Source organism: Diceros bicornis, chromosome 1 (assembly GCF_020826845.1).
Source record: "Diceros bicornis minor isolate mBicDic1 chromosome 1, mDicBic1.mat.cur, whole genome shotgun sequence".
Lineage (NCBI taxonomy): Eukaryota > Metazoa > Chordata > Mammalia > Perissodactyla > Rhinocerotidae > Diceros > Diceros bicornis.
This window is the reverse complement of record NC_080740.1, coordinates 44,456,043-44,480,787: the sequence shown is the minus strand read 5'-3', so window position 1 is coordinate 44,480,787 and position 24,745 is coordinate 44,456,043. Positions and strand designations below refer to the sequence as shown.

The 24,745-nt window shown below is 34.6% G+C and overlaps 1 protein-coding gene across 15 annotated transcripts in view; it reads right to left on the bottom strand.

The window, feature by feature from the left end:
* Positions 1-24,745, bottom strand: part of CSNK1G3 (casein kinase 1 gamma 3) — a 112,925-nt gene that overhangs the window by 52,165 nt on the left and 36,015 nt on the right. For all 15 annotated transcript variants that reach the window (XM_058539477.1, XM_058539467.1, XM_058539439.1 and 12 more), the window contains 3 exons: positions 18,475-18,900; positions 11,660-11,700; positions 7,273-7,342 (listed from right to left, as the gene is read on the bottom strand). In XM_058539477.1, the coding sequence (XP_058395460.1) occupies positions 7,273-7,342; positions 11,660-11,700; positions 18,475-18,652 (289 nt within the window). In that variant the 5' untranslated portion in view covers positions 18,653-18,900. The remainder of the gene's footprint in view (positions 1-7,272; positions 7,343-11,659; positions 11,701-18,474; positions 18,901-24,745) is intronic.

Here is a 24,745-nt window from a genome sequence, read left to right as displayed (position 1 = left end):
CCCCCAAGCTGCAAGCTTACGAACCTTTTCTTCTCACCATGTGCTACTTTATATTTAAATCAAAGATAAAAATGAAATAAGAAATCATCATATTATTTATCATGGCTTTATATTTCCTATCTTTTTACTATTACATAGGGAATTACAAAAATGATACTATATTTTAGAAAATTAAATCTCTTACCACCATTTAGTCATATCCTCTTCAAAAGTATGATTTGTTTTTTCTTTAAGGTTCTTATGTGATTAATTAATCACTGAAAACATGATAATTACCACACAACAAACAACTATCTTAATACCTGCACCACATAAACCAAACTGAAACCACTATCAGTTAACCCTTCGTTCTTATACTGATAATGGACAGCATTCTTAAATGTTTAGCAATGCATAACTTACAGCAATTCCCATTCAGAGAGGCCTCTATAAAGAATCAGAAGTATTACATATACTTAAGATGTCTTCTAAAAGCAATTAAGCTAAGACAGAATAAAGGAACCCTAAGAAGCTGCTACATAAACTGTTGGTTATTGGGGCTGAGATAAAGTCTACACTAACCACTGACTCACCCATAGTATTCTTCATTATTTTCATTAATAACAAAATATAATAGGTAATATTCTAATTAGTTTATTCACTTAACTTTCATGGTTTTTATAATATTTTCTTTCAGTTTTCTCAAACAGATACTTACACAGCAAGGGTACAATTTCTTATATTTCTTAAAAAATGGTCAGAGAAACTCTAATCTGGCAATGAAAGGAATTTTAGATACTACTGACTGTGTAAACCCACAATTGAAAGGCTTATACTATTACCTACAACCTTTCTCAGAAGTGAATAGTATAATAAAATTTCCATACATTATGAAATCACCAACATTCATTTAACTAGCAGACAGAGCTAAATAGTCTCGAAAAGAATGTGAAAATGGAGGCATCCAAAAGCCAGAGCAAAAAACATAAGGTAGACTTAAATCCCAACTTTTTACAACAAGGCACAAACCAAGAAGGCAGATGGGTCAGTATAAAGAAGGAAGGGAAGCTTTTCTCACAGCTCTTAGAAGGCAATACTATGAAGACATATAATTTTAGAAACAGCCATGGCTGCTATTATTAAATTATTATTTAGAATTATATAGCTCAGGGAACATCAAAAAGCCAAGCCACTCACCTCAGAAACAATGATTTAACATATGTCTCGTCTCAAATAGTATATTCAATATAATTAGCAGAGGTAGAGATTTGCTAAGAAGAGTAATTTATGACAGAAAGAAAAGGTTATTTTACTTCCTTTGATACTAATTTATAACAGAAAAAAAGGTTATTTTACTTTCTGTGATAAAGATATCAGCTGATAAAGAAATTTCAAGGAATAAAGAATTGCAAAATTTCCCCCAATATAGCCTAAACCATCTGATATCAAGAAAATAATTTAATATAAAAAAGCATTACTCAGAATCACAGATCTTCAAAGAAAATTTCCCCATAAATTTCAAAATATGTCCCATGCATTTTCATGAAGTATCAACAATTCAACTAAACTTTTTTTCAAGTAAATTAAAAAACTGAATTAATTCTGATAATTAAAACCTATGCTTTCCTGGAAAGTGATTATTTTTAGATGGCTGAATTGTACAGTTCAGTTAATTAAAAAACTATCTGCATATCTCCTTGGTTTACTATTTCCAATAATTAAAAAAAATTCTCATCACTGATATTTTTCCTTCTATTTCTAGATCTCTGAAATGAGGAATTAAATTTACCTAACCATAGGATAATACAAATGAAACTGATTAAAATAAAATTTTTTGAAATTGTATGGCTATGTTTATTTCTTTGTCAAAAACGGAAAAAACTCAAAATTCACTAATATAACAATTTTGCATAATATTAAAATACCAAACTTTAAACCGATCACAGAAGTTAAAAAGCTATATAAAATTTTGGAGATTATGTATTGCAACTTCACATCTAATAAAAGAAAATAGTCTACTATTCTCACTTTAGAATTTACCATTTCAGTCATTTACAAAGAACCTACAGGGCCGGCCCCGTGGCTTAGCGGTTAAGTGCGCGCGCTCCACTGCTGGCGGCCCTGGTTCGGATCCCGGGCACACACCGACGCACCGCTTCTCCAGCCATGCTGAGGCTGCGTACCATGTACAGCAACTAGAAGGATGTGCAACTATGACATACAACTATCTACTGGGGCTTTGGTGGGGGGGGGGAAGAACCTACAATTGTCGATCATTCTGCTCAGTTTCAAGAATAAAAAGATGAATATATCATTTCACTGCCCTCAAAGAGTGCAAATTTTAGTGGAGGAGAAAGACATAAGCAAATAATATGATATGAGAAAAGAAAAAGATATATTCAAAATAATTTCAGGTAAAAGAAGGTTTTCTGCAGAGAAACAAACATGTCAGAAAATGCATTGTAAAAGAGGTGACATTTAGCTGGGGCCTTAAAAAGGAAGGAATTCATTGAGAGAAAAAGACATTCCAGAAAGAAGAATACAAACATATGAAAATAATAAGATCTATTCAAAGAACAGTAAGTTTAGTGCAAAGTGAGTTAGTAGAAAGAGACAGAAATTTGAACTTTATGCTAAATGACAAGCTTCTACGAGGAGCAGAGGTAAGAAGGAGGTGAGATGCACTGAAAGGAAGCCCAATTCAAAGCAAAGTGACAGTGGAGACTGGAAGAAGAGAAGAGATATCTTAAGAGACAGAACTGACAGAACTTGGATTATCCCAATAGGCTAACATCACAGGTGACTAACATTTTCAGCTTAAATGGGTGTGCCACTAATGAAACAAAGTAATCCAGAAGAGCAAGTGAGTCTTCCAGAGGAGAGAAAAACCATTGGAAAAGTAAGAAAAAAAGAAGGTAGGGAGTGCAATTCTAGGTACATAGAATTTCTGATTCCAATAGGGACATACAGATATAACCAGATTTTAAGAATGGAGGCAGGAGACAAATAATTAGAAGTTATCCTTATACAGATAGTAACTGCATCCTTTCCTTCCTCCCACCTCCCTCCTGTTACAAAAAATCCAGGATCATAAAGATGAAAGTCATACTAAAAATGGGAGCAGGAAGCTAGAAAGAACCTGATTCCTTACTTCTGAGTAGCTGTATCAACCCTACAATTGTCCACCTCGGGATTTCTTGTTTATTTTTCCTCACATAACACCCCTTTACTGGTTTAAGCTATTGCTGTGTTGATTTTTGTTACTGACAGTCAAATTTAGTCTTACCCAGTGCAGTGGTCAGCATGATTTTGTCTCTGTTCCTCTTCTCTTGTCACTGTCTATACTCTCCCCTGGGAGATCTCATCCATTCCCTTAGCTTTAAAAACACCTCTGTGCTGATGACTCTCAAATCTAGATCTCCACTTTACTCAATACATGCTGAGTGGATGTGACAAAACAAGACTATTCAATTAATTAAACTTTTGCTATCATAGAAAGTGATAATCGTATAAAACAATATTCTAATCCTGTAGAAAGCTAAGTAATATAAAGAGTCAGCCCCTCATATGCACAGTGCAGTAAAGCTGTACAATCCTACTGTATGTATATCAGATTCAGTGAAGAAATAAGAGAGACAAGAGGGATATTGACAGGGAAATTAGATGAAGAGAAAGAGAGACATATGGACTTACGGGAGGATTAAAACCCAGACAGGTAGAACTAGACAAATTATATATTTTTCCAGAGATATCTCACTAAATAATTTTAAATAAATCTATTTTTTAATTTATGTTTTTATTGTGGTAAAATACACGATATAAAATTTATCCTTTTAACCATTTTTAAGTGTACAGTGTAGTGGCATTAGGTACATTCACATCATTGTGCAACAATCCAGACAACAATCCACTGTCCATCTCCAGAACTTTTTCATCATCCCATACTGAAACTCTGTACCCATTAAACAATATTTTCCCATTCCCTTTCCCCCCTCAGCCCCTGGCAACCACAATTCTGCTATCTCTATGATCGGACTACTCTGGGTAACTCAAATAAGTGGAATCACACAGTATTTGTCCTTTTGTGACTAGCTTATTTAACTTAGCATAATATCCCCAAGATCCATATTGTAGCATGTGGCAGAATTTCCTTTCTTTTTAAGACTGAATAATATTCCCTTGTATGCATATACCATATTTTGTTTATCCATTCATCTGTCAATGAACATTTGGGTTGTTTCTACCTTTTCGTTATTACAAATAATGTTGCTATTAACATGAGTGTACAAATACCTGTTGGAGTCCCTGTTTTCAATTCTTTTGTGTATATAACTAGAAGCAGAATTGCTGGATCAAATGGTAATTCTATGTTTAATATTTTGAGGAACATTCATACTGTTTTCCACAGTGGCTGCACCATTTTACATTCCCACCAGCAATGCACAAACAGTCCAATTTTTCCACATTCACACCAACACTTGTTGTTTACTGGTTTTTGGTTTATTTTTGGTTTGTTTACTTGATAATCGGCATTCTAATGAGTGTGAAGTGGTATGTCTTTGTGGCTTTCATTTACATTTCCCTAATGATTAGAGATATTGACCATTTTTTCACATGCTTATTGGCCATTTGTATATCTTCTTGAGAGAAATGTCTTTTCAAGTCCTTTGCCCATTTTTGAATTGGATTGTTTGCATTTTTGTTGTTGAGTTTTAGGAGGTCTTCATATATTCTGGATATTGATTAAATATATATATTCGATAATATATATTCTGGATATTGATTAAATATACCTAATTTTAACACTAACAAGCTAGTTGCTACTTGAATGAAACAACATACTATAAGTGAGTTACTGGTTAAATTATTTTGAATGGCCCATTTATGATTAAGAACAGTCTGAAAATATAATCCTTTTAAGTGTCAATTCCAAAATCAAATTATTTTAAAGTCATCAGTCTCTCCCCAATTAATCACTCTTGTTTTTCTACTAAGCTCACATGGATAGTCAAAAATATTTTTTAAATTCATTATTGATAAAAACACTAACAAGTAACCAAAATTCACATGATTCATATGAAATACTCAAAATTATCCACACTGGTCAGAGTTTCAGAGCCACCACAATGCACTCCTTCAGGCAATACCATTCATATTCCAATCTATGTAAATGCTACGCCATGAAGCACAGAGAAGCACCCTTACATATACAGACTATCCTGTAAATGGTGGTCCCTGGAGTTGTGCAACACTGTGGTCCTATGGCATTCAAGTAGTAAAAGATGCTTGTTTCATTTTTATTATTATCTCTGACACATTTTTTTAGTTTAAAAAGGTAAAGAATATAATAAAAGTGCACATTTGGTATTCAATTCAATGCCTTCTTAAAGTCTCAATTGACTTATTCATTCTTATCCAATTAAAGTATTCAATCCTATTTTTCCAAATGATAGTTTTACTACTTAAGTAGCTAGATCTGTTGTCATCTCCTCAGCATGCAATCTTCCTTCTTTTGAAAACACCTCAATTTCCCATCAGGCAACCACCTCTCCCCATTCCCAGTCCCTGAGTTTCAGGTAGCTCCTGGGATGAGCACAAGATCTAAGTCTGGGCAACCAAATTCATAATGATTAAATCAAGGAAAGACATGGGACACAAAATAAGACAGTAAGATTCAGCCCTAGAACTCTTGCTGGAATTTTTAGGAAAAGGATGCTTCTATAATTGCTAAGCTAGGCTATTGGTAACCACCTCTACCTTCTCATATGAAGGGCCAACCAGAGAACGAAGCTTACACGCACAAAAAAAAAGGCAGACCATAGAGACAAATTGAAGAATGTCCCTGATGACAGCATTTGAAGTCCTGGATATAGCAATGTCTTATAGATAGGTCCTTTCCCTGAATTTCCAGTACATGAGCCAACAAATTCCTTTTTTTCCCACTTAGCTTCTAGGGCTTTCTGTCACTTGCTAGTCCTAACTAATATGCGTAATTTCACATGTAATTAGTTTTATCTCCCTATCCTTTAAATCTCAGTTGTCAGTGATAATTTTGATAACTCCTGGAGTCCTAACTGTATCAGACTTAAATATGCATAACAAACAGTCTATAATGATAAAAAACATTAATACAAAATGTCAACTTATTGTCCCCACGATGACTACTCATTTAGAAAGTATGCCTTAGAAAAAAAGAATGCAAAATTGAAAATGTATTGAGAAATGGACAGCTCTACCAGTTAAAATATAAACATGTGCTTACAGCAAGACACATGAAAAAATTCCATTTTATTAAATCATAGGAAACAAAATATCCCTACCTCGTAAGAAACCGTACATATAAAATCAGGTAGTGGAATAGGAGTGAACAGAAAAAGTAGAGCTGGGAGAAGCTTTAACATAAAGGAAATGCAATATACAATAGGAAATTTTCTCATTAGCTTTTTCCAATGACACAGAATATTCATTCTTTCTTAGATTTGGAGTCTATGTAAAAATCTACTTGTGTTAGTTTCCTACAGCCACTGTAATTACTAGACACTTATGGCTTAAAACAACAAAAATTGATTTTCTTACAGTTCTGGAGGTTAGAAATCTGCAATCAGTTTCACTAGGCTGAATCGTGGTTGGCAGGGGCACACTTCCTCTGGAGGTTCTACAGAAGAATCCTAGAAGCCTCTTCCAGGTTCTCATGGGTGCCAGCATTCCTTGACTTATGGCTACATCACTCCAACCTCTGCCTCTATAGCCACCTTGTCTTCTCCTCTTCTGTGTTTGTAAAATGTCCCTTGGCCTCTCTTTTATAAGGATATTTGTGAATGCGTTGAGGAGCCACTCAGACAATACAGAATAATCTCCCCATCTCAAGATCCTTAACTTAATCATGCCTGCAAAATCTTTGCTATAAGATAACATTTACAGGTTCCAGGGATTATGATACAGATATCTCCTATGGGGCCATTTTGCAGCCTACCACAATGTTATAATTCATTTCTATAACTATAATATCACCAAAAAGGCTAAGACTATGGAAGCTACATGCATCTCATATTCTCAAATTAAATATTTGCACAATGTTCTCTACTTATATTAGCACCAACACAAAAAACTCCAAAAAGGTCAAATTTAAAATAAAAAGGGAACATGAAGATTCTAGTAAGAAAATGTCTAGTAAGCACAGCCTTAAGCAGTGATTCATTGTAACCAAATTTAAAATACTATTCTTTGAAACTAAAGAGTTATTATCATGACAATCCATTTTATTACAAATTTAAAATTAATATAAAACTTTACCTCCAGATCCTAACTGCTTGTAGAATCTGTATTCCAAATGTAGCTGTGGTGCTCTGGATTTCATAGGCTCCTAATTAAAGAACAAACAAAAAAACTATTTAAGTTATTAAAAGATCACTAGGCTCTAATTCCAAATGTTATAAATCCTGGTATCAACACTTAGACAACATAATATTTTATTAGGCATCTTTGTCTCTCTAAAGTTAGATCCATATAAAAATCAACTTTACATTCAATGGAAAATAAATTGATGCCATAAATGTACATAAGGTTAAGTGCCTATTAGATCAAGCATTAGGAAAATCTATGATTCTTTGACCCTGAAGAGAAGTATAATCCGAACATTCCTGACTAGGGGAAGGGTGTCCTTACTTTATTTCTCCTGTTCCCAGGAATTCACCTCTGAACTGTATATTTCTGATGTAAAGGTTCTAGGTTAAAGTGAAGTCATAGAAAAGTAAGAAAGAACAAAGATGGACATATGAAAGTTTCGAAGGTAGCAACAATATATTTTTAAAACTTTTCAGTTGGGGTACAACTTGCAATAAAACACACAGTTCGTAAGCGTCAGGTCCACGAGCTTTGTTAACTGTATATACCCCCGCAACGACCACCTCAAAAAATCTTTAGAACATTTCCCATCCCTCAGAAGTAATCACTTTTTGACTTCTATCACCTTTGAACTAGTTTTGTCTGTTGTTGGGTATCATATAAATGGCATTATACAGTATATGTTTTACACGTATGTGTCTGCCTTTTTTCACTCAACACAACGTTTTTGAGATTTATATATACACACATACACACACATCGAGACAACATAAACAGAAGCAACACAGATTTTAGATATAGGAAACAAATAATAAATGTGTGAAAATATCTGCAGAAAACAGGAAACTATAACAGGATAACATAGGAAATTTGAACAAGATCCAACAGGAAAGGATAAGAGGTAACAAAATTTAAACAAAACAACAGAACTTCAAGAAATTTAAAAAAAAAACTACAGTAACCAAAATTTAAAACTCAGTTTGCCAGCAGATTAAGACAACAGAAAAAAGAATTTGGAAACTGGAAGATAGATAGAAAAACGTCTACAGAATTAGAAAATTATGTAGAATGCATCTATATAAATTATACAGAATGCACTATTAAGGAAGAAAAATGGAAAATACCAAAAAAAAAAGATTAGAGATCTGGACAATACAATGAGACAGTCTAATATGCATTTGATAGGAGTCTCAGCAGGAAAAGAAGAGAAAAGTGAGCAGAGGCAATAACTGAAGAAACAACTGCTATAAATATGAAAGATAACAAACTACAGATTCAAGAGGAATGTGAATGCCAAACAGAATAACTAAAAAGAAATTTATACCAGGACATATCATAATGAAACTACAACCAACTACAAAGACTTCAGATAAGGAACTAGTAAAATCCCAGTGGAATGATTATAATCATAAAGATTACTATAAGAGAAAACAATAAGCTTAGTTCTTGAGAGGCAGGATGGTAGAATAGTTAAAAGCACAGACATTGAATCTAAACTGTGCTGATTTTTGAATCCTAAATCCACTCCTTACTAGCTGTATGACTTTGACAAGTTACTTAACCTTGCTGTACTTTTCAGTTCCCTCATCTAGAAAAGAGAAATTAAACTTTGTCTTTCTCATTATATATATATATACAACTTAAAACAGTACCTTCACATAATGAGTGCTATATTACCTGTAATTCTTCAGTAAAAGTACATAACCATAAGATGTAATAAAGGATGCTCACTTATGCAATCACAAGTGAAATTAAATACATAACTTATCAAATCATTAATATTCCTTAGGTAAAAACAGAAACCCAGATCTACCTTAGCTGAGTCAGTTCAACTTGATTCCAGGACTTCACTAGTAGTAAAATTTTGCTATACCACCATATAAAAAAAGTCACCTCATCACAGGATGACATTTTCATTTTTCATGAACAATAGGTTACTATGTAAGTGCAAACAACAAGATATGAGATTGGTGGCTGAGATGAAATTAACAAATTACCCTGAAACAAACTATCAATTTGAACTAGGGCAACATTAAATAAATGTAAAAACCTTTATAAGAGATAACAGAGCTGGAAGTAGTCACTGAAATCTGCTCTGTGAACACCACTGTTATCAAATAATGCCTTCATCTGTACCAAAGTACAAAAACCAGATAGCACTGAAGGTATACAGACATAACATTTTCAAGTAATTAGTTTTAAGGCAAGGTCTGAACAAAATTATGTTATCTGTTATAAACAGATACAATAGATACAAACAAAAAATATACAAGGACATTTTATATATATATATATATATATATATATAGTAAACTAAGTACCAAACTATGGCCCAACGGTCTATGTGAAAATTTTTCTGTCCTGCCAATATATATTTTGGATGAATTTGAGGTTAACATGACTCTATACCATACTTCAACCTTAAAATACTACACATAGATCCAAAAATATTCCCAGTTCCCACAAAGAACACCGAATAACCACAACTCTTATATGTAGTGCTGATCATTGTGCTTTAAAAAGGGATAAATCAAAGCAGAAGAAGAATGTTCAAAAGCAAAAGAAGAAGAAGAAAAATAATTAAAGGGATAGTGATATGGCATAAAGATAAACTAACAAGTGATGCATGTATACATACACAAGAAGGCTGAAAGATGACATAATACATGTTTACTAAGGCATCAATGGTGTCAACAGGGTAAAGTTCCAAATCTGAAAATAATAGGACCTAAGCATCACCACTTAATGACTGAAACAGAGAAGGAAAGGTCAGCCTAAAGCAGTGGCTCCCGTTTTGACACAATGCTTTCTTTGCCTTAACATACCAGTTAAGTATCATTCACATGCTCCCATGAGTGGAGCTGCTGTCTACAGGCTGCTGCATCAATAACACAGAATATGAGTGTTGCCACACCTCTACCCTTGTGCACCACTCCCACTCCCAACACTGTACAATGTCTAGATCCTAGACCACTGGCCTAGAACATAGGAAGAATTCAAAAGAAATGAAAGTCAGCAATGTCCATTCAAACACTGTCCAGTCTCTGGGTCCTGGGCCTCCCTATTGTGACTCATACAAACTAACTCTCCTTGTCCTGAGTTCATGCTTATGAGGGAAACCTTGTAATTTCAACTTGCTTTTCTACGTAGATCATCCTATAGAAAGAAAATATATCATTTATACTAATTTGGGCATTCTGAATCTGTAATAGTAAAATACCTCATTATAAATCAGAAATTAACTCTTCCTAAATATTTACATCTCTGAGAGTTTGATTGATTGTATGACTCGACTGCTGCGAATTCACCTCTGAATAACAGTAACAATCTTAATGAGATGACCTAACCAGATTTTCTGTTATAAAAGCCAAAGACCAGACCGTAAAACCAAGGTGAACTTATCTAGGTAAATGCCAGTCCCAACCCACATGTCAACCAGCCAGTTTCTCCTGGTGGCACCACAACCCAACTGTGCATCTTTATTTCCCAGTGAAAATAAACAGCATTTGTTGCAGTGAAACTTGGTCTACACTCACAAAGATACTTAAAATTAAGGAGTACAGTGTTCTAACTCATCCCTAAAGTTTTTTTATTTCTCCCACTTGTCTCTTCCTCTAATAGTCTCTCCTTATATATTAATCTCACATTACCCTAATAACAGTGGTTGTACTGGCAGAGACAAGATTGAGAATGGCAGGCAGACTGGAAAAACCAAGCCATGCTTAACCTCAGGGAAACCTGGCTGGCAAACCAGATAGAAAAGTTGTGCCAGAAGAAATTATGCCTTATAAAAATTCCCAGATCCCAACTCTTCTAAAAAAAGCTGTCCTAGAGCTGTGGTACCGGGCACATTTAGAACTTCAGAATAGGCCCACAGGAGTTTGCTTTCTCTGCTATCCTCCACTCACATCAAGCATTTCTGAACCCCTGAAGGTCAAGCAATAGTCAGCTCTATCACATATAAAATATCAATATAAAAAGAGATTTTGGAAGCTACCTGGAAATATATTTTCCAAGACTGTAATCCTGAATACCAAGGACACTTTCATCCAAATGCTTGATCGGAGAGAGAAATCTTGCTTTCTAATTTTTATCGAATTAAAAATGCCAATATGTCAGCTTCCTTAAATTAAAAATAGTACCAAAATTCAAAAATTCAATTCTATAATGCTGCCAAAGTATAGGGACTGAGTTTTCATGACATAGACACAGACATGCTATACATTATCATACACTTGAGAGGCATGATGATGCTAAGAACTTAATAACAAAAAGATCAGTTATGCACATCACTTTCCCAGTAATAATTAAGGAAAAATAAGAAACATGAACTTACCAGTTTAATTGCCACATATTCATTTGTATATAAATTTTTCCCTTGAAAAAGAAAAAAAAAGTCAGATTCTACCAGTAATTAATTTTTAAAGAAATATTATGTAAAACTGTACTATTGGTGGAAAAAACGCACATAGTATCTTTAAATGAAGGAGAGGTTTTTGCTTCTATTTAGCTAAAACCTTAGTGACAAGAAAATATTCAATTTATGATCAACTCAATGATGTATTTAGTATTTCACCTGATTCACAGTAGAAGGTGATACTAATAAATACTTTAGCCCACTTACAAAAGTGGAAAGATTCTTATTTTGTTGGAATATTGTACACAACTCAGAAAGTAATCAACAGTCAAACATATGCTAAACTAAATGTCAAAACCAGAACTCAGATAAAAACAGGAATACAAAATTCCTCTCCCAATCACCACCTCATTTTACATCCTTCATTATTATGGGGTGTAATTTTATTAGGGCTCATATATAATCTAGTAAATACATCAAATACATAGAAAAATCTGGAATATACTAAAAATGAAATAAAATAAGAAAAGTATTTTTCAATAATTGGCTCCGACAAAGCAGTTAACTACTTCAAGGGGAAAAAGGGTTATAGCACCTCAACTTATAACCAAATTAAATTCCAGATATTTTAAGAGTTAGATATAAGCCACAAAACAAGAAAAAATATTTATCAGACCAATCTATGGAAGCCTTTCTGAGCACTAAAAAAGAAAAGAAAAAGATAAAAAGATCAGAAGATTTTATACAGATTTGATTGCATAAAATATTTTAAACTTTTGTATGTTGAAAAAATCTACCATATACAAAGAACAGGTAAATGAAAAACTAGTATAAAGATTTAATATCATTAATACGTAAAGAATTCAAACAAATTACAGTAACCTTTGGTATTGGCAAATTGAAAATAATGTACAAAATTCCAGTGGGTCAGCATCTGTAGCCTAATAAGTAAAATACTACGGAGAATTCTGGAAGCAATAAGTATACGAAGATAATTTAATATATAAATTAATATGTTTCTTTACAAGTATAGTAAAAAGAATAAAAAACAGAACCATATGTGACTTCAGAATTTCCAGTATTTTTTCAATAAGCATGTGCTATTTTTATGAGAAAAACAGAACAATGACAGTTGTTTTTTTTTTATTATTTATTATTATTATTTTTGCAAGGAAGATCAGCCTTGAGCTAACATCTGCCAATCCTCCTCTTTTCTTTGCAGAGGAAGACTGGCCCTGGGCTAACATCCATGCCCATCTTCCTCCACTTTATATGGGACGCCGCCACAGCATGGCCTGACAAGCGGTGCGTCGGTGCGTGCCCGGGATCCGAACCGGCGAACCCCAGGCCGCCGCAGCGGAGCGTGCACACATAACCGCTTGCACCACCAGGCCGGCTCCTGTTTTTTTTAACGATGATAGTAACTGGCCCTGGTCACACTGGCTACTGAACACAGAATAAGCAATCATCAACTGTGACATGTGATTTTCCAGTATAATACCCCTAGCTTCCTTTCACAGAGCAGCTGATGAATGGCAGTAAACCTTCCAGGCAAAATTGCAGTCTCGGATATGTTGCCACCATTGTACAGCAGTGTTTGTTGATACAGATATTATGATACCTTTCTGAATTGTGCCCTTATTTTATAAAAATAAGTGAAAAAAGAAGCATTCATGCTAATGCTAAATAAATAGCACAGGTCTCTTAAACCCATTATAGATGGCACCAAGATGGAACTCAACAGGAGTACCAAAAGTGATGAATGTTAAGCTGTACACAGTACTCACTGAGCCCATAAATGCAAAAAAATAACACTGGAAAACATATATTTTTAGTCAACTAGTTCAGAATTTAGATGTACCTTCATATACATTTTCAAGAACACATTATGTATGAAATTTTAGGCTTCCTCTAGAGGAAGTGTATAGTGAACAATCTAATGATACAGTAAGAAACTTAATCTTGAGGAACTGATGTCTAACGAAGGAACAATTCTGTTTTGAATTCAAAGATGGAATTTATACTTCCTCAAGACATTATCGTCTTTTCATAACTATTTTTATATGCTATTTATTCACAAGTACACAAGCGAAAAATATTCAGAGGACGAGAAGTTAGGTTCAATACAGATTCTATAGAACTAAAATATACCAAATACTTCTAAAAGTACTGTCCTTGTTGGCATTTGTATGGTCAAACGACTACTTGTAGGTCACAGCAGAAAGCACTAAACCCTAAAAGCATCACCTTTTTTTGAACATTAGAGATTCTGCTGAACTTTGAGGCTTATATTTATAAACATACGAACAAGGATCAAACAATACTACCAATGCGTTTTTGTCACCTAGCATAGGCATAGCCTCACATAGTTGGCTTTTAATCAATATTTGTTATATGCATGAACAAACAAATGATGCACAAAGTATGCATTTATGTGTATAACATGAGTGAGAGGGAGGGAGTGTTTGTGTGGAGGGAATCCAGTTAAGAGAAGGCTCCAAGTAGACTGGTTCCAGTTAACTGCTGTTTTAACCCAATTTCAAAAGGCATTTCCAACAGAGCTTTGTGCCATATTGAACTTGAAAAGATGGTTTTACCAATTTTGTGGTATTTGGGTGGTAATTATTCTAGAAAACTATTTCTACAGAAACTATATAAATGTTTATAGCAGGGACTACTAGTTACCCACCCAAATCCATGCTCCCCCATCTATTACAGAATACCCAAATTTTAAAATGGTTGTCCAGCTAGAAACTACATTTCCAGCCTCTCTTTCAGCTTGGTGTGGTCACGCGATTAAGGTCTGGCTATGAGTGGACATAAGTACGTCACTCCTCACTTCCCAGAATGAAAGTGTGCTCTCGTGGCCCTTTTTCTTCTTGCTGGCTGGGAGACAGCAATGACTGGAGCAATCACCTGACACAGAAGCATCATATTACGGATACAGAGGTACCCCGACAGCCCTGGGTACTCTCCCTTCTCTGGTTAGTGTCATGTGAAAGAAAAGTCAACAATTTTGCTTAACACCACTATAACAGGATCTCTTTGTTATAGCATCATACTCTATTCCTTATTATCACATTTTCCAGTTTAATTTTATAATATGCTTCAGTTAGTAACAGTAAAAAATCGTAAACATAAAAATCATGAATCAACTCAAATCTGCGTATTTATTAGATATATATTGTAAGGCCTGCAGAATTTTCAACAAAACAATTCTTAAATATAAATAATAACTAAGAAGAGTTATGACCTATACAGGAATAAAAAGAGAATAAACAAAAATAAGAGAAGTTATGGAAGTTCCTGTGGTATATTAATTATGTCAAAAGTTACGCTATCTTATTTCAGATGTGGCAACTCATAAAGCAATATATATAACACCCTTGTTCTGTGTTCTTACATGTGATGGGCAATCAGGTGTAGCCACAAGAGGGGACAGGGAAGAGGCTCAGGAAAACAAAGTTTATTATACTCACAGATCCTTGAGAGGTATCAGGAAAAGCACCATGTTTTGGTCAGGTGGAAGAAGACAGGAGCAAGGGAAGAGCATAGGTTAAGGCTTTTATTGGAGTTTCCAGAGGAAAGGCAAGGCAGGGCACATAAATAGTTTAGGATTGGCTAGTTTGAATAATTCTGGTGGCGAGTAATTCTGGTAGTGAATAATTCTGGTGGCCTTTGGGCTACACAGGTGGTCTCTAGTTGTCCTGTACCTGGCCGTGGGATAACTAACGAAGAGGAAGATAGCCTTCTGCAGCGTAGCTGCCAGACAGAGGAGGTTTGGCTCTGGATTGGTTAGTTTGTAGATCAAAGGCACACTCCCCACTAAGCTCTTTGTTATCTCTAAGAATTGGCTAGCCCCAGGAGGAGCAGTCTCTCCCTAGCCAGAAAGGCTTTTTAAGGTGTCAAAACATCATAATATACAGAAAAATAAAAAATATATATAACACAATCCTATATTTAACTAGCTATGTTTGATCTCCTTCAATGCTTGTTGAAAACACTTCTAGGGGCTTTGGTTGATTGTCTAACCTGGAAATACGACTGCTAACATGCAGAATGCAAGGCTTACCACAATTTCATATAAAGATAAAATAAAACCAAAAATACATCAATTCATCATTTTACAATAAAAAACACAGATAAAAATGATAGTAAATACATTTACTTTAATTTTACATTATTATTTAAAATGTTTACCTATTTTTTAAAAATCTCAAGGCCAATTTTTTATGTCTAACTTTTTTTTTTAAATAATTACCTATAAGACAAATTTCAACAGTGGGTAACACTGTCTTCTTGGGGAATCTGGAAATGGCAGGCAGGGGAGTGTATTCGAGTTTGCATATGGAGGTGCAATTTCTATTTAGTGCCCAAGAGATCTGAAGTTCTATTCTAAACACCATGCAATGTGTGGGACAGTCTTTTACAAAAAAAGAACTGTCCAGCCCCAAATGCCAATAGCATCTTTGTTGAAAATCACTTACCTATAGCATGTATATCTTATATTCTTTCTTACCCAATATTAGCTACAAAAATTTTAGTGCCACGAATCAAATGTTCAAGATGTGTCTATTAATGTGGTTTTAAAGAAAGCACTTTAAGAATTCAAACTAGCTTTTAACATTAGCATGTTTATCCAGTTACAGAAAGAATGATGCTTATAACTTTTTCTGTACAGAGAAATCTTTGGGGGCCTTAAAAAAAGGAGTAAAATGCCCCTTTATTTAATAGTCTATCAATAAGAAAGAACAACTTATCAAATTAGCTCTACAAGTATATATGATATAAAAAATATACATAAAACAGATACATATATATAGATAATACATTTAAATAAATGTATACAAATATACAATAAACACCCATAAATAGATTATATAGATACAGATAGACATATAGATGAAGGGATAGATAGACAAACTAATAAGTCATCTTATTCCTATTCCTGCTTATTCACAGACTAAAAGAAAGGATTATTTTACTGCTTTTTCAGTAAACAGCATATATAGTTTCAGTATATGGTACATATAGATTCTCATATTGCCCTGGTTCAAATGGTCTACTAGATTTGTTTTAAGTGTGTGTGTACACATACATACACACACATAGATACGTATACATCCGTAGTTATTTTGAAATAATTATATGAAACCAATTTTGAACAAAAATGGCCAAAGTACTATAGGGCTACAGTCATATACACAAAGAGAAAGCAACAGATGGATACAGTACAAATACATATATGACGTAATATATAGCTGTAGAGCTAATTTATATAAATTTAAATATACATACAACATGCTATAATTTTAATTTTAAAAAAGAACAAATATCTTGACATCATCCTTTAAAGGAGCAGAAAATCATTATTTTCCTAAAATACTCAGGTATAATACTGGTCCTTTTACATTATCATCCAAATTTAATCTTCACAATAACCTAGGAAGTAGGTTACCTAGGAACACATAAGTCATTTACTAGTAAGGACAATTTTTATATTTTTTCAGTGTATTGTCAGTGCCTAATCATGCCTCATACGTGATAGATGGGCAATAAATTCTGAATGGAAGGATGAATGGTGCTCAAAGTTAGACAAGTTAAGTAATCTAGTTTTTCTAACTCCAAAATCAGAAACAGTTTAAGAATTTCAAAAGATCTAATTCAATATCCTTCAAAAAATAAAATGTAAAACATTTATCCTTTCAAATATTTGAGTCCCTACTAAAACGCAAGAGTCTGCCAGTCACATCATATTACAGCTATGTACAAAGTATGTCATTGCCTTTTATTGGCTTGCTTCACTCAAAGATTTAATATACATTAACTACACAAAACAGTAATAAAATGAAGGAGTAACTACAAATTAGGGTGTTTTATAAGATGAAAAGGAGAAGTAGTTGAGTAGATAAACATACAATTGGATTTATACCAAACAAGCGGGGTTGGATCTAAGAAAAATTGTGAAGCCAAGTTTTCTCTTTTTACTTCTAAAGTTTCCACTCTTGGTGGTCCGTTGATCAGCGCTCTCAAGGTACTTCAATACTGACTCCCAAATAACCATGCTGCCCTTCTAGTTTCTCTTCAATGAAGACAGCCACATCACTACTGTACAAGGACTTAAAAACCTAGATTTTGGTCATAAGTCTGTCATTAAATTGTTGTGTGACATTTGGCAGGTAACTGTTCCTTACTGAGTTTCAACTGCCTTAAATGTAGAGTTAGGAGGTTTAATTAGACTAATGTTTCCCAAACTTGCCTGATTATAAAAATAAACTGAGTCAGTACTTTGTATCCCTTGTTAAGCACATTGATTCCTGAGCCCCACCCTTGGTATTCTGGGTGGGAGGGGGTGGAGAATAAATTACAACAATGTAAATTTCACTGATTTGTATGCGGTTTCAGTGTATTACCTTGACTTTAAGCCACACATATACTCCTAAAGTGATCAATTACTAAATGTTCTCAAATGTGAAAAAGTAGCCTAAATATCATTCCTAAAAATATACTGCAAAGGCTTTCCCAGCACCTATTTCAGTCTCTTGGGGCTTTTTAATTTACTTTCTTTTTTCTCATATTCTGGACGGTTAACCTCAAGTAAATAGACATTCCTATACTAGGGAACTCCTTACAAATGAAAATACAAGTACATAAGAAATTTCCAACATCTATATTCTTTAAAATCACCACAACATTTAAACAACTAAACAATTAAATAACCAAATCATTTTCATTAGAAAGTATCTTTCATTAAAATAAAAATGCTTCCAATGGAATAAACAAAATAGTCTTACCTAATCGTAATTCTCCAAAATTGCCACATCCAATTTTTTTTCCAACTCTAAAGTTAGGTCCAACCATTAAAACTCCAGAGGACGAAGACCCAGTTCCTCGAGTATTGTGTCCCGACCGACCACCAGGTCGTGCCATTCTATCATCTGATTTGTCCTTGTCTTTCTTTTTATTATCCATATCAAGTTTGCGGTACTCCACTTTGAATTCTTTAATCAAGACAAGCACACTGAAATAGGGTATTGTGAGAATAGGTACATCACTAGGTAACTGTACCAGGTGGGTAATGTTAACATTCAAATTGCAGTAGGTAGTCAATTAACTGGCACGTGTTCATCCCATTCGTAAAATTTTTCTCAGTTGTCTTTTCAGCAAAACATGTCTTCAAAATTATCTTTTCAATGATGTGAGCTGATTTTGATAGAGAGCTAGAATGTTAAGAAAATAAAATTAGTCAACCTAGAGAATTAAAAAACATATGTTTGGGAAATTAATAACACAATGAAAGTTTAGGCAATGGATTATTGCTATTGTTACTGCCCACTGAAATCAAACCACAGCAGACTCTTAAATTAACCATTACCCTTTATTCCTCTACTTTAATACCAAAGAGATCACAAAAACAAAACAAGGAAAAGATCAGGGATTCGGTTACTTCTTAAAAATAAAAAACTACAAAATGTATTGATTGTTTCCTAAGCCAATATACATTCACTAACCTACACCTTCCAACTTAAAATCATTTCATTTAAAAAAAATACTCAAAAAATTCCAATAAGTCAATATAAGATTTTCAATGTAAAAGCAGAAAAACAGGATACATTTTGCAAATTAGCAAAAGATCTTAATAAAAATATCTTCCACATGTTCATACATTTAATAATTTTCAGTCTTTTCAAATATACACTCTTATTTGATCTTCAATTATTCAAATATTTATTGCCCATTAATTATATATGGGACTGGAGCTCAGAAGTGATACTACAAAGAACCTTCTTGCTACTCATGAAGGAAAACAATTCTTACGTAACATTTAAACTAGGCCTTAAAAAATAAACACAGTGGCAGGCCCCGATGGCCTAGTGACTAAAGTTTGCACTCTCCACTTCAGTGGGCCAGGTTCGGTTCCCGGTTGTAGAACCACACCACTTGTCTTTCAGTAGTCACGCTGTGGCAGCATCTCACATAGAACAACTAGAAGGACTTAAAACTAGAATATACAACTATGTACTTGGGCTTTAGGCGGGGGAAGGGGGGGAGGAAAATTCGCAACAGATGTTAGCTCAGGACGAATCTTTCTCAGCAATAAATAAATAAATAAATAAATAAATATAATTTCACAAGGTTAAGAAGTGTTGGCAGGCATCAACCTTATGAGGTGAAGGCAGGTTTTAAATTTTCTAATATACAGATGAAAACACTAAAGCTCAAAATAATTTTTGAAGGCTTTTGGAGGAGCCTGCCCCATTCATTTTCTCTAGGAATTTCACCCATCAAACATACCTCAATTCTGTGGTAAATGTGCAAGCTTAAATAATCCTCCTACTTTTTTGTTTGAACAATTTGAATGCATTTCTATTCTATGCAATTAAAGAAGCTTTGACTTCAAAAGATAATCACTAATAAAGAAACTAGGATCATTATCAAGGACTTCTGATTCCTATTTCTGAAATTATTTGATTATATAATGCAATTATAACAAGGGTTGAAACAAATAGTATTTTCTGATTAATTTTTGGCAACTCCCCAAATATGCAATTAGCTCTAACACCCAATCTATTTATAAAGTTTCTTATTACATTTGCCATACTCTTATTTTAGAGATGAAACTGTAAGCATCTGTTAGAGTTTTACATATACTGTTTACTCTGTTTCCAGCCATAATAGAGTAACTGATACCGAACTTCCTTTCCTGCCGTAAATAACTATAAGACTGGACAAAACATATGAACCACCTGTTTTCAGGCATTGGATACTGGCAGTGCAGACTGTGATCTTTGAGAAAAAAGAAATATGTAAGGTGAGTCCCACCTTCATCCAAGCTCTCTGGCTAGGGACAATTTTCTGACCAAGACAGGGAGGTGAAGGTCAGGCAGTACACAGTAATCACAGAATTTGAGGCTGCTGAAGTGAAGAGAATTTGCAGGACATGGTACTGAAGGTGAGGCAGTTGAGCAGTGTTGAGGATAAGGGACGGTAGGGCAGAAGGCTAGGCGACATGTGTGGGGGGCAATATTCTGAAATACCTAGCAGACAATGGCTACTATGGGTTTAAATGAAGAATGGGGATACTAAAGACTGCACAGTGCTGGGAGACCTTCAAGTTCCAATCTAGTCTTGGTGAAGGAATCTCATTAATATCCCAGGAATTCAGCTGAGACACCACAAAGACCAGGTCCTGAGAGTAAGGACCATACCCTGGAGTAAGAACTACTCTAGACTGGCCCAACTAAAGCCTAAAACCAAGCCAAGATAGGATTAAGAATAGCTCCAATTAAATTAACTGCATTCCAGAACAAAACGCAACATACTCAAAAAGAAAAAATAACCCAGACCATCAACAATGTTGAATTTGTAATGCCCAAGATACAGTTAAAAATTACCAGACATGCAAATAAGCACTAAATGTGACTCACAGCCAGGAAGCAGAGCTGTCAAATGAAACAGACTCCAAGACGACCCTAATATTGGAATTAGAAGACAGAACTTTAAAACTACTAAATAGCTGTTAAAGTTCTATTAAACTGAAGAAAGAAAAAACATTGAAGAAATAATGGTGGAAAATTTCCCAAACTTGGGGAAAAACATTAATCTACAAATTGAAGAAACCCCAGCAATCCCATATGGGATAAATGCAAAGAAAACTAAACCTAGGTACATTAGTGGTCAAAGTGCTAAAACCCAAAAATAAAGGAAAAATCTTGAAAGCAGACAGAGAAAAACTACACAACACATAGAGAAACTTCTAACCTTATTAGAAACAAGGAAGGCCTAAAAGAAAATGGGATGATATTTTCAAAGCAATGAAAAGAGGGAAAAAACTTTCAACTCAGAACTCTACATCCAATTAAGTTATTCTTTAAAAACGAAAGTGAAAGAAAGCCCTTTTCAGACAAAGGAAAGCTAAGAATTAGTCACCAGCACACCGGCACCACAAGAAATACTTTTTTAAATGGTACATTAGGCTGAATTAAATCACATGATACCAGACAGAAATGTGAAACTTCAAGAAAAAATGAAGAGTGCTGGAAATCAGAAATCATGTCCTTAAAGGATCAATTACTGTTTAAAGCACAAATAATTTTTTACTGTCATTTATAACATATGTGGAAGTAAAATATATGACAATACAAATGGTGGAGGGGGGTTGGCAAATGGAATTACACTATTTTAAGATTCTTATATTTGTGAAGAATGATGTGGTTCAATATTAATTCTAAGTAGCTAACGACAAGAATGCATATTGTAATACCTAGACCAAACACTAAAAATTAAATTAATTCCAATAGGAATAGCTAAAAACCTAAGACAAGGAATAAAATGGAATAATAAACATAAACAATAAACAAAAGGGGAGAAACAAAAGACATTTGAGACAAAAAGAACCAAGAGTAAGACAGTAGACTAAAAATATATACATAATGGGCCAGCCCAGTGGCACAGCAGTTAAGTTTGCACGCTCCGCTTTGGTGGCCCAGGGTTCACAGGTTCGGATCCCGGGCATGCACGGTCACACCGCTTGTCAAGCCACGCTGTGGTGGCATCCCATATAAAGTAGAGGAAGATGGGCACAGATGTTAGCCCAGGGCCAATCTTCCTCAGAAAAAACAGAGGAGGATGGGCATCAGATGTTAGCTCAGGGCTAATCTTCCTCACCAAAAACAAAAACAAAAACAAACATATAATAAAAATGAACCATATCCTTCCATAAAAGGCAAAAATTATCAGACTATAAAAAAGCAAGATCCAACTACACGTTATCCATAAGAAACAACTTTAAATGCAAAGACACACAGACTGAAAGTAAAAGAATAGAAAAAGATATACCATGCAAACAGCAAGTATAAGAAAGCTTGAGAGACTATGATATTATCATACAAAGTAAAAGTCAAAACAAAGGAGTATCTCGAAAGATATAGAAGTCTATTTCATAATCACAAAAATATCAATTCGACAGACATAAAAATCATAAATATTTATGACCAAAATGAAGCAAAAACTTAAAAAACTAAAGAGAAAAAGATAATCACAGTTGAAAATGTTAACATTGTTCTTTTAGTAACTGATGAAACAGAAGATAAAAATATCAGTATGTATACTGACACAGTAGACCTAAATAACACGAATGAACTACACTAAACTAATTGACATTTATGAAACAGAGCATCCAAAAACTGCAGAATATATTTCCTTTCAATGTTCACCAAGAAAGATCATATGCTGTCATAATTTAAGTCTCAAATAACTGAAATATTACAGAGTATAGAACAAAACAAATAAGGAATCAATAACTATATGATATCTGGAAAATTCCGAAATATTTGAAAATTAAACACACTTTTAAATAATTCATGATTTAAAAAATACTTAGGGAAATTAGAAAAAAATTCTAACAGAGTAATAATGAAATATAACAAATTTTGTAGGTTGCAACTAAAGCAATGCTTAGAAGAAAATTAGAATTTTTAAATGGCTACCTTAGAAAAGAAGTTTTTAATTGATGTCGAGGTTTTCTCCTTTTTTTAAAAAGCTAGAAAAGAGTAAATCAGATACAACTATACAACTTGAAGAAATACTTTAATAAACCTATTGTTAATATTCCCTCATATGAAAATATAGTCTCAATGAGTGAAAACATAGGAATTCTCAACAGATAAATGGTAAAATACCAAACAAAAAAAAGAGAACCTAGAATAAAAACGATCATATCTGAAATGAAAAATTTCACTGGATACACTTAAAAGTAGGTTGCGGGGCCGGCCCGGTGGCGCAAGCGGTTGGGTGCTCGCGCTCCGCTGCGGCGGCCCGGGGTTCGCTGGTTCGGATCCCGGGCGCGCAGCGACGCACTGCTTGGCAAGCCATGCTGTGGCGGCGTCCCATATAAAGTGGAGGAAGATGGGCACAGATGTTAGCCCAGGGCCGTCTTCCTCAGCAAAAAAAAAAAAAGAGGGGGATTGGCGGATGTTAGCACAGGGCTGATCTCCTCACAAAAAAAAAAAAAAAAAGTAGGTTGGATAGGGCCGGTCCCGTGGCTTAGCAGTTAAGCGCGAGTGCTCCGCTACTGGCGGCCCGGGTTCGGATCCCGGGCGTGCACCAACGCACTGCTTCTCCGGCCATGCTGAGGCCTCGTCCCACGTACAGCAACTAGAAGGATGTGCAACTATGACGTACAACTATCTACCCCGGCCTTGGGAAAACAAAAGGAGGTGGATTGGCAATAGATGTTAGCTCAGAGCCGGTCTTCCTCAGCAAAAAGAAGAGGATTAGCATGGATGGTAGCTCAGGGCTGATCTTCTTCAAAAAAAAAAAAAAAAAAAGCAGGTTAGATAAAGCAGAAGAAAGTGTCAATGAACCTGAAAGGAGATCCAAAGAAATTATCCAAGGAGCAAAATCGATAAAACAGAAAATAAACAATAGAGAAAATAAATAAAGCCAGAAGTTGACTCTTTGAAAAAGTCAATAAAATTGGTAACTCCTAACAAAAATGGCCAAGAATAAAAACAGAAAATACACTGGGGACCTGCCCAGTGGCGCAAGCGGTTTAAGTGCGCACGCTCTGCTTCAGCGGGCTGGGGTTCGCAGGTTCAGATCCTGGTGGCGCAGCGACGCATCTCTTGTCAAGCTATGCTGTGGTGGTATCCCACATAAAGTAGAGGAAGATGGGCATGGATGTTAGCTCAGGGCCAATCTTCCTCAAGAAAAAAGGGGAGGATTGGCATCAGATGTTAGCTCAGGGCTAGTCTTCCTCACAAAAAACAAAAACAGAAAATACACAAATAACTAAAAACAAGAATGAAAGAAAGGATATCCCTAAAGATCTAACAAATATTAAAAGGAAAAAGGAGGGGCCAGCCTGGTGGTGTAGTGACGTAAGTTCACGAGCTCTGCTTCGGCGGCCCAGGGTTCTCAGGTTTGGATCCCAGGTGTGGACCTACACACCGCTCATCAAGCCATGCACTCAAAGTGCGTATTTTTCCCTACTATAACATTGCTATCAAACTTATCTGAAGTTTATAAGTTTATAAAACTTATCTGAAAATGCTACTTTTGTAG